General features: G+C 38.4%; 1 protein-coding gene across 5 annotated transcripts in view; it reads left to right on the top strand.

Moving 5' to 3' along the window:
• Positions 1-5,117: 5,117 nt before the first annotated feature.
• The window catches only part of Abl (tyrosine-protein kinase Abl), a 128,910-nt gene continuing 116,787 nt past the window's right edge, over positions 5,118-17,240 (top strand). For all 5 annotated transcript variants that reach the window (XM_065218079.1, XM_065218076.1, XM_065218078.1 and 2 more), the window contains exon 1: positions 5,118-6,190. In XM_065218079.1, the coding sequence (XP_065074151.1) occupies positions 6,013-6,190 (178 nt within the window). In that variant the 5' untranslated portion in view covers positions 5,118-6,012. The remainder of the gene's footprint in view (positions 6,191-17,240) is intronic.

The following is a 17,240-nucleotide window of genomic DNA, read 5'->3' as shown; positions in this document are numbered from 1 at the left end:
CTCACATCTCCTTGAATAAACTAGAGTTACGGCTGGAAGTGCTGATAGGTTTTCAGATGCAAGCTTTTATTGCTTATTTAGCTGCCCATATGATGTAATCTAGGATAGCTCAGATGGCAAGGCAAGCGGCTGGTGATCGGAAGGTCATGGTTCGAATCCCATATAACGACATGTGTGTGTTTGTATGTATGTAATAGATTTTCTAGATCTTGTGTGGTGGGTGCGTGCTTCGACCGAAATAAATGACACAACAATCACTAACGAGAACACAACCCCTGCTCTTCTGTGCCGTTCTTATTTTCGGATTAATTATCCCGTAGTTGAATAATCGTTTAATATTATAAATGTATAATAGTGTCTTATTAAATATTATTTCACATGAGAATCAAGCGTCTATATACACCTTTATACCATCGCTGTTTAAGGAAGTAATGGTGTCTAATAAACGCTGAATAATCCAAAATTTGATCGAATAAGCTCTTGTAAGTCGAATAAAAGCTTCTGGACATACCTTGTTCAACACCAAATATTTCGATGTTGTGGTTGAATAAATTCTCCAGATTTGTGTGAACAAAGCCTGAACAGAAGTTATTATTAAAAATAGTACAAGTATTATTAAGCATGAAGTGGAATAAAATCGTCAAGAAGTCGTTTCTTCAATAGGCAATTGTTTGTTGGGTTTCGTTTCGTGCAGAAAAAAATTACTTATTCTGAAGTATATTCTACCCAAAATTAAGTTAAATTCACGTAAATTTGAGAATATATGCAATTTACCCAAGAGTAACTTATTGGGCTGAAGTATACACTCAAAAAATTTATTACATATCTAATGGATGAAATGCATGTGAATTTCACATAACTTTCCTGTGATCACATGGCTGCAAATCCCACCAAAAAATCACATGAATATTATAAGGCCGATGAAATTCATATGTAAAATCATATAAAATTAACGTGATCGCATAAATGTTATGTGAAATTCAGATAAATTCCATTGATTTTGATTATGGATGAAAATCATGTGCGTTTCCAATGGAAGCTACATGAAAACTATTTTCGGTGTATCGTTGTGTCGAATCTCTCGTTCCTTTTTGACAACAATAAAGCAAGCAATATATAGTAAAAGCAACAATCAATACGAAACTAACGATTTTAAATTAGCTCACCACTTTAGTAGCCTATTGGTCCCAAGCAAACGATTAACGTACCCTATTCTAGTTGAAATTCTATTACTACACTATGTTTGTTTTGATTCGCTATGAAAGTTTGACAGATAAAATGAGGGGTTATTGGTTTTTCCTATGTTTCGAGGGGTGATTCGACAAGCTTGGGACCGAAGATAGTACCAGAGGTGAGCCAAAAAGTTGAGCACGTTTCTTCGGGACCTACTTGTCTTAGAGTTACCTCTATGGTACAAGTGAGAGGCTGAACTCAATATTAAGTAAATAAAAAACTCAAATTTTGGGTAGTATTTTTTCTCCGTGTTGGTATTTGGCCACCCTAAACGGAAATACGAAACAACACATTTGCCTGCGTGATCGGATTTGGAGCATCTCATATGCTAAAGCACTGGCCAGACTGAGCAGTTATAACATGTTATAACGGTTGTCAAATAATTGCAACACAGAAATCACCATCAAGATAGCACTATAACATGTTATAACCATAGAGGTAACTCTAAAACGCTGTCCAGACTGGAGAGTTATAACATGTTATAACGGTTGTCAAATAATTGCAACACAGAAACCACCATCAAGATAGCGCTATAACATGTTATAACTCTGTAGTCTGAACGTACTATAAAACGCTGTCCAGACTGGAGAGTTATAACATGTTATAATGGTTGTCAACTAATTGCAACACGGAAACCACCATCAAGATAGCGCTATAACATGTTATAACTCTGTAGTCTGAACGTACTATAAAACGCTGTCCAGACTGGAGAGTTATAACATGTTATAACGGTTGTCAAATAATTGCAACACAGAAACGACCATCAAGATAGCGCTATAACATGTTATAACTCTGTAGTCTGAACGTACTATAAGACCACTGGGTCCCGAAGAAAATCATTATTATTTTTGGCTCACTCAGTACCAGAACAACGGTCCCAAGCAGTCCCAAGCTATTTCACTCACCCCTGCATGTTCTGCATGAATCAGCACACCCCTGATGTTATCTGTCAAACTTTCATAGCGAATCAAAACAAACATAGTGTAGTAATAGAATTTCAACTAGAATAGGGTACGTTAATCGTTTGCTTGGGACCAATAGGCTACTACAGTGGTGAGCCAATTTAAAATCGTTAGTTTCGTATTGATTGTTGGTTTTACTTTAGTACACAGAAATTTTTTATCAACTACTCTTATCTCTCTTAGCATATGAGATGCTCCAAATCCAATCACGCAGGCAGTGTTCGGAATAAGTGACGTAAATACTGGACTAGCTACGTATGCCCAGCGGTACACGGGAAACTTCCATCTTCAGATCCGGACACCATTCCATATCTCTTGAGATCCTGGCAATTAAAAATTTCAATATATTTTAACTTTCCATATTAAGTTAATCATTTTTTTCCGAACAAAATTCACTGAATTAAAACTATTGATGTATTGCTTTCGCCAGGTGACAAAAAAAATAAAAAACAAAAATAAAATACATATGGCGCACCCTTCGATTCTTCATCCAAAACGAAGTGCAATCACAACACTTGATTTTGGATACTTTCATAGCGCGAATAACGAAAGAACTCAAAATCGAGATAAGTAGTCTGGAAAATTATACTGAAGACAGTCCCATGGTAACCACTATCATTACGTAGGTTCCGCTGCTTGTGGGCCGTTTTCATTTGAGTTTGCCGAACGTAAACAAGAAGGAGAAAAGGACACGATATAAGTTGTTTACCCTAATTCTATATTGCTGAAATAAATATGCATGCGTTTGAATTTAATTCTAACATAAATATTTAATCCTTTAAATTTGTCGAACCTCTTAACGGAATCCCTTTATGAAGAGCTTTGAGTGGGTTGGTTTATTTCCTTTTAATTCCGTTATAATTGCTTATCTTTTGACAGATACGCGTATTTCGTCTACTACTTGCAGACTTCATCAGTGCCAAGTACTCAACACCACTGAAGAATCCATCTTTAATCTACGAGTTATATACTAATCAATAGGTACTAAAAATCAGCAGGTATCCACTGCCATGTCAAAATTTACCTAAACAGGTACCTAAATTCAGTCTCCAACAGGTAGATTCATGTTACGATGTGTTGTTTTAGGTAGCATGCTAAAGAGTCTCGAGTATCCGTTTCCTTGATCTCTATTAAGCAATGTTGATGGATTATGTTTAAATATTTCTAGACTTTCGGCTACGTCTAGTTTCCAAGGTGAAGATACAGTCCGCAGGATATTAATGTTTTCCTTAGTCAAATTGTGCCCCTTTTTAACGATACACTGAAAGGAATTTTGCAGTAGAAATTACTATATTGAGGGTTTAAAATAAATGCAACGCACCTACTAGTTTTCACTGGAAATCCTATGTATGAGTGCTCATTGCAAGACAGCCTATATTACGTGATATAGGCTGTAATGTGAACGGGGTATTAGATAGAGTCGCCCCCCTCGCCTGACGCACAATCTCGTAGGCATTGGATTGTTGTAAATAAAATTGAAGCTCTGCTAGACAACTGTCATACAGAGATTTCGGAGGTCAAGTGCGTGAGCTGAAACGAAGGAGGATGACGCAAACACGTTGATTTACTGTTGAGGTCAGAAATTTTGGAATTTCGTTAGATGTTCCGTAAAACATAATGAATACTGAAAACTCGGTACTCTATCCAGCATTTTACGAGCGCTTATGGCTGAGTTTTTGGTAGCGAACATATGATTTGACGTTTGGGTTGTGATCGTTTACACGTCAAACGACACAACCCAAACTTCAAATCTTATGTTCCTTACCTGAAACTCAGTCAGATTGTGGCGGTCATAAGAGATCGTAAAATACTGGATTGTACCCTAGTGGTAACTGCAAGGGTAACTGATTGTGCTGAGTTCTTTTTATTCACCGTAATGCCATAGAGGTAACTCTAAGACCACTGGGTCCCGAAGAAAATCATTATTATTTTTGGCTCACTCAGTACCAGAACAACGGTCCCAAGCAGTCCCAAGCTATTTCACTCACCCCTGCATGTTCTGCATGAATCCACACACCCCTGATGTTATCTGTCAAACTTTCATAGCGAATCAAAACAAACATAGTGTAGTAATAGAATTTCAACTAGAATAGGGTACGTTAATCGTTTGCTTGGGACCAATAGGCTACTAAAGTTGTGAGCCAATTTAAAATCGTTAGTTTCGTATTGATTGTTGGTAATGCCGCGGATACACTTGGATGACAAACTACACACAAAAAACGAAAATTGTATCAGTAAAAATATTAACCTTTCAATTTAAAAGTACCCCAAAATTTGTTACTTGAACTTTGAAAATATTTGAAACAACAAGGTTATTTTCAATCCAAAAGTAGATGTTTTGATTTTAACTTGTAGTTTTAAAAGTGCAGATTTTCAAATCAAAAATTGTCAAAACTGTCAAAACAACTTCTTCGGGGGTAGGTTTCTACTCGTTTCTGGTTAGTTTTTGAATAACGTGAGTAAATAAATATAAAAACGCGCAAAACGAGAATTGAAAAGTTTGCTTTATTAATTTCTATTCGACCAGTTTTCAAAACAAATCCCTGCTGCATTCACCGGATCATCCGTGAGCTAGACCGGATAAAAATATAAATAAAATACGGCGATTCACACGGAGTTCACTCACTCGATAAAAAGTGAAACAACAGCGGGGCCCTGTTTACTAAAAATGAACACATATGTGTTCATTTTTAGTAAACAAGGCCCCGCTGTTGTGTCACTTTTTGTCGAGTGAGTGAACTCAAATCCATCCGTGCACTTGTCTATACATTAAAAGACCCCTCGAAACAAATGCTCACCGAGCTGAATCATCGCGAATTTCTGTAACTCAGCGGAAAACTCTTGCCGCACCTTGCTTTTGCATGTGCCTTGCCAGAGATTGCTGAGAGAAACAGACGAGGTTTTCCATCAACCGAGCCAAGCCGAAATAGTCGAGTCTGCAAAGCGAAAGCCAATCGAGTGGACGTCCATCTCCAAAGTCGAGTTGGTTTTGCTCCGGGACAATTTTATTAGTTGGAATCCGCGACCATATTTATTTTCTACTTCCTTTGCTACGCTAGATCAAGTAAATTGCATTAGAAATCGGATAATTAATATCCCGAGAGTGTGCGAATCTGCATGAGGAGATGTCGGGAGTGATTCTTCCAGCAGTTGTCTAGTGAAGCAGTGAAAAATTTGGTGTTCGACATACAGAAAAAAAAGCATCCATCTAGGGAGGAGAAAAGGAAGTGAACCTTTTGGGGAATTTTTTGCGTCTGGCATCTCCCATTTCACAGACGAAACAAGCCGGGCAGAGCTGGAAAAATTGTTTAAAAAGAAGAGATTTTTCGTATTGGATAGAGGCCAGCGTTGTGGGCCACGGATTACTTCTGAATCCGGAAGTAACGGGTTTGGGTTTGGTTGAAGTTTTTATTCGCTCCAGACACGGGCGATTTGCGGTGAAGAAGAAAAAGAAAAGTTGCTCCTGATACTGGTGCCGGAGTCGGGCAAGGGAGAAGTTGAATTCTGTGTGTGTAGTATTTCGGTGTGAGTTGGTACGCTGAGAAGCAGAAGAGAAAGAAGTCTTGAAGGAAGTGAAGATTGTGAAGTAAAATATTGTTGAAAAGAAAAATCACGGATTATATCTAGGTATCTGTATTCTGAGACGAAAAGGTTTAACGAAACCAAGCAAACAAGGTTTTGGTGAAAAGGTGTGTAACGGAAGCTTCCGGGGAAAGAGTCTGGAATGCAGGCGACCCGTCTGGGGCGCTGAAGTTTCTCTCGTTCATTCGAAGGCATTCGTGCTAGAGAAAAGATAGCATTGCGCCATCTGCCAAAAATGGGAGCCCAGCAGGTGAAGGAGCGTTCCTCCGGTGGTGGTGTTGGTGGTGGGGGTGTAGGCGGAGGAACTAGTTCCTCTTTGGGAGCCGGTAGCTCGATTCGTTCCAGCCGGAACAAATCTCGTGTCCCGAAAGACTCTCGCATTCTCGGATCGAACATCTTCACAGAACATAGTGGTAAGTATCTTAAACTTTGAATGTTGATTCTATCGGTGTGACTGAAGGTTGAGCTGTTCCTACATTATTTACCAATGTTCCATAGAATATCAATTGACGATATCGTGACCTACGGTTACGATGATACTACAAGTTGTTTGTTCCCGTGTATAGAACCTATTCGTAAGTAAAACACCCGTTGTACCTCGTCCGAGCATGTACGGACAAGCCCGCAGATGCAGAACGGGAGGGTCATTGCAGTTTTCATTCATGGTCTATACCTATATGTGCATATTTCCGGAGAATGCTCCGAGCACAGTTTGTGTTGCGTAGACGAGAGCAGTGTAGTCTTGTTTCGCCATCGCCATCATACAGCATCAACATCAGAGATAGGTACCTACCTACTGCAAAACAATTACAACAGCAACGAGTCATCGGGGAAGAGGAAGATAGGTACCCACCATACGGTACATTGGGACCTATACAGATAAAGCATGCCTTATTCGTACGCGGTACACGATGCACAACACAATGATGCTGCAACATCAGCAGGAGCAGTAGCAGCGGCAGGGAGAGTGTACGATTATCGATTACACAGGCTTGCATTCTGCCGTCTTGCCGCTATTGGCGAGGGACTGACAAAACGAAGGGAATCAGAGTTTCCCCTTTTTCAGAAAATAGAAAATAGAAAAATATTTTCTTTCTCTCTTTCATGGAACTGCTTTGCTAGATAGAGATCTCTAATTATGAATAGAGAAAACATATTGCTCATAATGTGTGGGTGAAATGTGAATTTAGATGTTTTAACAAGTAATAAACCGAGAATGAGTAATCGCCTCTAGACGATGCAATAGGTGGCGATCAATTTTAACTATCTTAGTGCACATTTTATCTTATCATGTTCTTTTCATGAGTGGGTATTCAAATTGTTTGAGATAGAAAAACTTTACAAAACTTATCGTCATTGGGAGTAAACAAGGTCAACTTTGCTTAATGCTATGTTCAGACTACGGAGTTATAACATGTTATACGGCTATTTTGATAACGTTTTGCTTGTTGATAATTTTTATAACAACCTTTGTAACATGTTATTCCTCTGTATGAACGTCAGTGTTATCGTCTGCAATGGTAAATTTGCATTGCAGGCAATAACACAGACGCTATCAACGGTTATCTATTAACCCTGCATGGTGGCTGGCAAACTGAAAAATAACCGGGAAATTCCTGGGAATTTGATGGAAATCAATGAACCTTAACATTCGGTCACTTAAATTACAGTTTGTACTTCTATTTTTATGCATGTACAAGTTATGGATTATGTTTTTCCCTCCCCTTGGCTAGTTTTTTAACCTGGACGTTGGTGGGCGGGCCTAATCTTATGCTTCATAGTGGAGCGTTGGAGACGGTTGGTTTAGGTCCGGCATCGTTGGCTCATGCCGTGACAGAATAGCGTCATGAGCATGCGATGAGGATTACTGAGCTTCCCCTCTCTGATGAACCATTTCATAAGAGAACCAAAGTTCTAGCCTGAAGTGATAGTATCACACTTGTTACTCCTTTATTTGAAAGCCGCGTTGTAGTACGCTTACGTATAGGCACTGACGTTGGGTGCGATACTGGCGGGTTTTGCCGCAAATCACTCTTATTTTATTAATTTTTACGCAGATAGATTTATTTGGGTTTGCAAGGGAATTATACTATTGAAATATTTCAGAAAGTGCCCAACAATGCTCCTTCTACTTGCGTGACAAGCTTTCGTTGTTGTTTTCATTGAAGTATTACTCAGGAAACAATGTTAAACATCATTTTTGTACATGGTATTGTAACTAATCTTATATGTGCTTCATTTTGATTTGGGATAAGTGTTTGAACTGTGGCTCGGGATTTCCACTGTGGCGTGCTTCTATTGTGACAAACTCATACGTATTTTTGTGGTGCGACATAGTGGAAGCGTGTGAGCATAGTTGGAGCATACACCCTATATAATTTAAAAATCAGCTAGGAAACTTACTTCAAAATGAAGCATTTTAGTCACATGAAGGTGTTACCTGGGACGAACTATTTAATTTTATTTTGATTATTGCTTTAAAATATCAATTTGGTATATATGTGAAAGGTTTTTTTTTTTTTTTTTTTTCTTTATTATAGAGATTTTTAGCCTGAGGCTAGTTCATCTCTTTATATGTGAAAGGATGAATCAGTGGGAGATGGATTTTCGGTTTCTTTACATTTAGCATCACTATGTGTCATTTCCTCAAAACCCCCCAATAACCGGCCTCTTCAATCCCTTCCTTTTCCCATGGCGTTCAAGTGGTCCGCATAGACTATTCAGCCATTACCCGTCCTTTATCCTCGGCTTTGGATTGACTTGCGCTCCCATTGCCCCACCAAACGCTGCAAAATGAAAAATGAAATGTACAAGTTATGGATTATGTTTTTTTTTTCTACACAATCTTGTTATAATGTTTCCCCGTTCTTGTCAGCCGCCTCTTTGAAAATCTTTTCTAATGTTCTACAAAACTTATGCGCTTTTCAACATCCATATTGAAGATGAATGAGAATGATTTGAAATTACGGTTATGAGAAATTATTGAAGGATAAAAGTCTGATCTGTGAAGGGGCTGACATGGTTCTTGTATTGCTTGAATGAAAATCAACGACAATCAATGACTTTACCTCATCACTGATTTCACCCACCAGACATTCCAAATACCACTGGGCATGTGGCCAGAATTTGTCCTCGATCAAAACCAGCATGCGGCCCTAAAATCCTCATGAAAATTCAATGACAAAAAACTAGATAGTTATTGTTATTGACATTTTCGGGGGCCCAATGAGAAAGTGGTCAGATTCTGATATGAACCAAATCCCATAAAGTGACACGTTAAAAAACATGGGAATTCAAGAATATCATTATTGGCGTTCATGTTGAGTATCCAGGATCCAGGATCTGGGTGCCCTCGATGAAATGAACTGAATCTTACTGAAGCCTCATCATGCAACACAAAAAATATATGATAATTCAAGAACAAGATTATTTTTTTTATTTTTTATTAATTAATTTATTTGTACATTCTCAATCGAATAAACTTTACAGAGCCAAGTTATCATTTGCGTTATACATAATTGATGTCTTAAATCTAGATTTAAAGGAACTGAACCGATTACTCGCGGTCATAAGAACAAGATTAAATTGGTGGTCATATTGAGTGTTGCCTTTTGGCTATTATAAAGCTGTTGTTCTTGTTGCGAGGGGCACGCAATACAAAAAACCGATTCGTCGGAGTTAAAATGCAAGCAAAAGTAGAGTAAGTGAACCAGTTTTTGGCCCAATTGCCATTATCTTAATTTTCAATTTTAATCATTTTTTACCAATTTTCTTTCCAAGCAGGGCAAGAACATACATTTTGTCATATGTATACGCGAATAAAGCCATGACAATTTATTTTAAATTCGTGATAGACCCTAGGGCCAAAAACTGGAGCACTAGTACCATAACTGGCTCACTTATCCTACTTAAAGTAATCAATGCGTTTCGAAGTACAACTGAAGGCAGTGCTGCAAAATCTCGACAATACACGGCGATATTCAAAATTCATTTGAGCGAACAGTCATATACAAGGCAAACCATGTCAATTGTGAGTGACAATGCTGTCGGTGACAAACATGTGCATATTTTTGTATCAGCTAAATTTGAAACTAAATTAAATGACTTGAGCAAAACAATTACATGGAGCCGTTAAAGTGCAGAAGCATCTACGTTCTGAACAACACAATAATGTGACTCAGAATGCACGAGATGGGGGTGACCCCGTGGTTAGCATCCATACCTCTCACGCCAAAGTCACGAGTTCAAATCTCACCCCCGGACAAGTCACGAATGACCCAAGAGCGTTAAAGTGACTATAAAAAAAAAAAAAAAAAAAAAAAAAAAAAAAAAAAAAAAAAAAAAAAAAAAAAAAAATGCACGAGATTGCACTTTTTGTTACCAGGTGAATCTCTCGACAAAAAAATGAATGAGATTTTGACAAAGGTTTTTTTGAGGATCAAGTCTATCAGTGACTATGTGATTAACAATTTTGTCAGAGTCTGTCAGTGACAATGACAGTGCAATTACAGTGCTGTTACAGGCGCTGGTTTCGCTATTTTCGCAGTTTGCTTGTCGATACGCTATCACAAAAATTGCAAAATTCATTTTATTAGCGAATTTTTTATAGTAATTTTTAGGAAAATTATCACGATTTTCAGGGCTGTTACAACAGGCGCGGATATCGCGAATTTCGCGGATTTCACGATTTTCGCGGATTTGTCGCGGATTTGAAGTTTCAGTCGCGAAAATCGCGGAAACATTAAATGATCTCGCGAAAATAGCGAATTGAATGATGTACTGTCACACAAATTGTAGAATTCATTGTAACCTTTCCGTCCCGTATTATTTAGCTGTCATAAGTTTTGTTGTTCATTTGGCTTTCAATTTTTTACCGGTTCAAACTAAACACCCTGCAAATAATCTAGAAATGATCTTAATTCCATAAGTCATACCGGATTTACACGGAAATTCCCTGAGGTTTGTCCAATGTGAGACATTATCATGTTTTTTTTTTATTTCCAATATGAACATAGCATTTTTCGTTGTCAAATCATAAACGAATCGTATATATGCGAGTAATTGCCATGTATACCGGATATTCTAGATTCTCCAAACCGTCCTGGAGTTCAGTTGATTTGTTCTACTATATCAACCAAGACTGCAATAATGTCTGTAGTATCGAAATATGTCCAAACAGATTCAAAGTGTCTATGTGGATTGTACCCGACCTATTGCTACGTATATTACAAGATGTTATAGGTTCTGAAATCATTCTGGAGATCAGATTATTTTTCTACTTGATCACCCAAGACTAATTCAATATCTGTAGTATCGAAATATGCCCAAAGAAATTTGCAGTGTCTATGTGGATCATGCCAACCTATTTCCGTGTATGTCAAATGTTCTAGGATTTCCAAATCGATATTTCGATACTACAGATATTATCCTAGTTTTTGTTGATCTAGTAAAACAAATCATCTGAAGTGCAGAACGATTTGGAGAACCTAGTCATCTGGTACACGTGAAAATAATTAAACATTATCCATATAGAGACTATGAATCCAAACAATATTTCGATACTACAGACTTTATCCCAGTCATGGTTGACCTAGTAGAATAAATCATCTGAACTCCAGAACAATTTGGAGAACTTAAAACATCTGGTATACATGGCAATAGTTCATGCATGATCCACATAGACACTGTGCATTTGTCTGGAAATATTTCGATACTAAAGACATTGTCCCAATCTCGGTTGATCTAGTAGATCAAATTATCTGAACTCCAGGACAATTTGAAGAACCTACAACATCTGGATTACTCAGAAATAGATCATGCATGATCCACATAGACACTTTGAATCTGACTGGACATTTTTTGATACTACAGACATTATTGTAGTCTTGGTTGATTTAGTAGAACAAATCAACTGATGTCCTGGACGATTTGGAAAACCTATAATTTCCGGTATACATAGTAATAAGTCGTTCATGATCCACACAGTCACATGAATACGATTCGGCAGACCCCAAGGAATATCCGTGTAGATACAGAACCGCGACGTGACCAATAAGTGTGACTTATGAAACTCTGGCAATTTCTCGATTATGTGCAGGGTGTTTGGTTTGAATCGGTCAAAAATTGAGAAAACTAGAGCCAAATTAACTACAACATTTAGGACACCAAAATACGTCAGAGACGCAAAGGTTAACTTTCAAGAAAATTTGCATTTCAAATGAAAATACATAAATTTTTTAAACAATGTTTCATCAAATCTAGGCCGGTATTTTTCAATAGAATCTCATAATGTAAGGGTGTTACATAATTACTCAGAATTTATACTATACATAAATATTTTTTTTTTTTAAGTTTACAAACGATACTCCTTTAGCTCAGTTGGTAAAGACGCAGCTACAAAGCAGGTCCATGCTGGAGGCGACTGAGTTCGATTCCCGTCTGGTCTATTAATTTTTGGGGTTGGAAAATTGAGGATAGGATGGTACAGGTATATAAAGCTCTCAATTAAAATGTGAAAGTTGAAGTACTAAGTTGAGAGAAGGCAAAAATCTAAAGGGTGATACGGTCAAAATTTGGTCAATATCAACTTGACGTATTTCTTTCAATTTTGCATTTAAAAAACCTGAACACCCCTCATTTTGAAGGTGTGTGTGTGTAGAATGTTGCTCCTATTTTGATTTTGGAATTCACTCTTCAGTTGTCAAAATGCCGTCCAAGCAAGAAGAGCAGCGTATCAAAATTTTGCTCGCGCATCGCGAAAATCCGAGCTACTCGCACGCAAAGTTGGCAAAATCGCTAAAAGTTGCCAAATCAACCGTTACAAATGTAATTAAAGTGTTTGGGGAACGTTTGTCGACAGCCAGGAAGTCTGGATCGGGGGGAAATCGAAAACCGGAAGCCGCTGAGACGACAAAGAGAGTTGCCGGTAGTTTCAAGCGAAACCCTAACCTCTCTCTCCGAGATGCCGCAAATAAGCTGGGTGTATCGTCTACAACCGTGCATCGAGCCAAAAAACGAGCCGGACTATCGACTTACAAGAAGGTAGTGACTCCAAATCGCGATGATAAACAAAATACGACGGCCAAAGCGCGATCCCGGAGGCTGTACACGACGATGCTGACGAAGTTTGACTGCGTGGTAATGGACGACGAAACCTACGTCAAAGCCGACTACAAGCAGCTTCCGGGACAGGAGTTTTATACGGCAAAAGGAAGGGGAAAGGTAGCAGATGTTTTCAAGCACATGAAACTGTCAAAGTTCGCAAAGAAATATCTGGTTTGGCAAGCCATATGTACCTGTGGCTTGAAAAGCAGCATTTTCATAGCTTCCGGGACTGTCAACCAAGAAATTTACGTGAAAGAGTGTTTGAATAAACGTCTGCTGCCTTTCCTGAAGAAACACGGTTGTTCCGTACTGTTTTGGCCGGATTTGGCATCTTGCCATTACGGTAAAAAGGCCATGGAGTGGTACGCCGCCAAAAACGTGCAGGTGGTTCCCAAGGACAAGAACCCTCCCAACACGCCAGAGCTCCGCCCAATTGAGAAATACTGGGCTATTGTCAAGCGGAACCTAAAGAAGACCAAAAAACTGCTAAGGGCGAGCAGCAGTTCAAGGCAAACTGGCTTTCTGCGGCGAAGAAGGTGGACAAGGTGGCTGTACAAAATCTGATGGCAGGGGTCAAGCGTAAGGCCCGGCAATTCGGATTTGGAAAAGCGGAAGCCTAACTGAATATTTTTCCTGAATTTTATACTAATTGAACTTGAAAAAGAAATTTAATTTGATTTTTTAAATAAACGATTTCACCGATTTACACGCGTTTTCCCTTGACCAAATTTTGACCGTTATCACCCTCTAATATGTTATAAGCAATCAGCTTGAAATACCATGTAGTATTATACAAATGGTATTTTTAGGCAATGAAAACAGTTTTTTTTTGTCGCGGATTAGTATTTGAAGTCGCGGATTTATTTTGAGGAATCGCGAATTTCGCGGATCGATTTTAGAAAATCTTGTAACAGCCCTGGATTTTCTTTTTATCATGTATTATGATGTACAGAGCAGTAATACCTACATTCTAGTTTAAACTGGACGCATCCAGTTAAAGTTTTAAATCCAGTTTTATCCAGTTTTCCATTATTAATAGTAACATATTTTGAAGTTTGATTACCAAAATACAGAATGCTTAATACGCTTATTAAACTTTAGCATATTAATCATTCTTGTATTGTGTTTGTATTGCAAATGCAGTATTTAATTGGAATGCAATATTGCAATTGAAATCTGCAAAATGCGTGGCGATGCTACGATTAAGCTCGCTTCACAGCATTGATACCCATGTTGCAGGTTTGGTATTATTACAGTTAACATAACTTTATGTAATAGTTAACATACTTCAAGGCAGGAATAAGGCTTGCAATTGCTCATTACAGCTAAAATGCTATTTTTCGGAATTATGAAACTATGAGATACTATAATGATAATTTTTATTTGTAAGAAGCAAGCATGGGTGGCAAAGTTTGTGTATGACATACACAATTTAGCAATTTTGCTTTCAGAAGGTCACAACTAGCAAATTTATGATCTCTGATTGCTCGCTCATCGCGTTGCTCATCGTTACAGCTAATCGCTATTGTGGCCCTCTGAAAGCTAAATTAACAAGTTTTATGTATCATATAAATACTTTACCTTCTCTTCTTGCATCTTGTCAATAAGAATTGCCATTAAAATATTTCATAGCTTCATAAATCCGAAAAAATAGCATTTTAGCTGTAATGACCATTTGCAAGCTTGGCAGGAATCAATTCACCTGCGCTAATGACATTGGTCGCAGAGCTCTAGAGAACCAGGTATAATAATAATTACACCATCCGGTACTCCGATGGCTCGGTCTCCCGTTGTAGTGCCGGCATCGGAATCTCGGACCCTCATATGTCCGTATACCATCGACTACCGAATCAATATTCCATCTTCTCGGCGGAAGCTGCCGCTGCCTTCATCGCGGCCACTACTCCTTCAAATAAGCCGATTGTCGTATTCATGGACTCTACCATCGTAGTACAAGCCCTTGACTCTGATCAAGCCATCCAAAAATACGCACGCAGAAATACCACCTTTGTGTTGATCCCTGGACACGTTGAAATTCGCGGAAACGAGGAGGCAGACCTCCGGAAGAAAAAGCCTCACTGTTCACCCGGAAGATTCCAGCGGGGGATCTGAAAAAAATTGGTTAAAAACACTATCTGGAATTCATGGTCAACCTCATGGTCCCAATCAAGGGACCTATTTATTAGAAACATTAAGGGCGACATTCGTAATTAGGAGGATCCTTCGGACCACCGAATGCAGGTGATCATGTCGAGGCTCAGAACGGATCACACCAGAATATCGCATAATTTCTCCAGGAACGAGCCTTTCCGGATTTTTTTGTGAACTCTATCGAACGCCTCATTCGGTGGAACATATTATCTGCCATTGCCCACAATATGAGAGTCCCCGTGAATTTCATGCAGCATCAGAGATGTACTCAGCGACGACCCGTTCGTGGGGCCGGCTTCTTTAACCAACTCTAATCTCCTCACCTTAAAACCTGACCACTCTTGTGCATTTATTTAATGAAATTGAAGATTTTTTAGCTGGTTCTTATGCAGCGTGTCGCATTTTGCTAAATAAAATATCCTGAGTTTTCCAGGTTTTTCCAGAATTTTTCGGATAATTTCCATGTTTATAAGAAAACTGTTTTCTAATTGCATTAAAAAATATGTTTCTATTTTTAACTAGTTCGTTTATTTACTAGGCTCAGTCGTGTGTGACACTTTGCGGAGCCAAATCCGTATTTTTTTATTAACATTTTAAACAGCAGTAAATCTAGGTTAGTATTGGGTACAAATAATGGTGGCTAGCAAACTGAAATGGGTTGGGACATTTTATTGAGGGAAACAATTTCTGACACCTAAAATCCCTCCAAATCTCGATTAGAGCCGTATTTACGGAGATAAAAGGATTTAAAGATTTTTATACCCGCCAGCCTGAAAATAATAGGTTGGGAATTTCAGGCTGGTGCGTATGAAAATCTTTAAATCGATTTATCTCCGTAAATACGGCTCTAATCAAGATTTTTAGGGATTTTAGGTGTCCGATTTTTTTCCTCAAGATAATGTCCCAACCCATTATCTTCAGGCTGGCGGGTATACAAATCATTAAATCGATTTATCTCCATAAATACGGCTCCAATTGAGATTTGGAGGGTTTTTAGGTGTCAGATTTTTTTTTGCGCTAAAAAAATGTCCCAGCCTAGGGGGCGACCCCAGCGTAGTGGTTAACACCTCTCACGCCAAAGTCACGAGTTCAAATTTCACCCCCGGAAAAGTCACGAATGACCCAAGAGTGTTAAAGTGACTATAATAAATAAATAAAAAAAATGTCCCAACCTATGAATTTCAGGCTGGTGCGTATGAAAATCTGTAAATCGATTTATCTCCGTAAATACGACTCTAATCAAGATTTGGAGGGTTTTTAGGTGTCAGAAAAAAAAAATCCCCAAAAACATGTCCCAACCCATGAATTTCAGGCTGGTGCGTATGGAAATCTTTAAATAGATTTATCTCCCTAAACGACTATAATCGAGATTTGGAGGGATTTTAGGTGTCAGAAATTTTTTCCTCAAAAACAATATCCCAACCCATTATTTTCAGGCTGGCGGGTATAAAACTCTTTAAATCGATTTATCTCCGTAAAAACCCATATTGATCCACCGGACAGGTGAATAGATCCTTTTGTTACACAGCATAATCTCGTTTTTGATATTATCCATAGATAGGGTAGAGAACTACTTCGGCCTAATCGCCCATTTTGGGCCTATCGAGCGGAAAACTTCAAATAAATCCATGATTTCAGAGTAAAAAAGTCAATTATGCGTTTGGTCCGATCCTTTAGTTAATAAGCTACCGAATGAAGTCAATGAAAACGCGTGGTATGAAGGTTTGCACCCATTATTCCCAAAAACAAAAGAAGCTCTCCGACCGAATCAATTTTTATTTTCATCCGATAGGCCAAAGTGAATTCATTGGCGTTTCAATTGCGTTTCAATGCGTTAGGCCGAGTTTAAAATCTGTAGGCCGAGTTTGGCGTCAAGAAGCAGTGTTGGACTTTTGGCAATATCTCAACGATTGGTTTCTCGTTTTCAAATCTTACCGTACGTACGGAAAGGTAAATAAATTTGGAAGCCATAAGTAATAATAACATTCCGTTTGGTGCTAAACTGAACTAGATTAAGAAAGACTAAGTGCGGATTATGCTTAATAGGCTGGAAATGGGGTAGTTAGCCCTATACGAGGCCTTAATGGATATTTTTTTTATTGGTCTCAGTTTCTGCACTGCTCGATTGAACAGAAATTGCTAGTTTAAATAGGAGTTCAAATCATAATTCAGTAATCAATTGATTTATGTCTTCACGTTTATTTCCTA

The sequence above is a fragment of the Ochlerotatus camptorhynchus genome, unplaced genomic scaffold, assembly GCF_037179485.1.
Source record: "Ochlerotatus camptorhynchus isolate MF236.1 unplaced genomic scaffold, CSIRO-AGI_Acam_v1.1 ptg000083l, whole genome shotgun sequence".
Lineage (NCBI taxonomy): Eukaryota > Metazoa > Arthropoda > Insecta > Diptera > Culicidae > Ochlerotatus > Ochlerotatus camptorhynchus.
The sequence above is the reverse complement of the archived record's forward strand: the minus strand, read 5'-3'. Positions and strand labels throughout refer to the sequence as shown.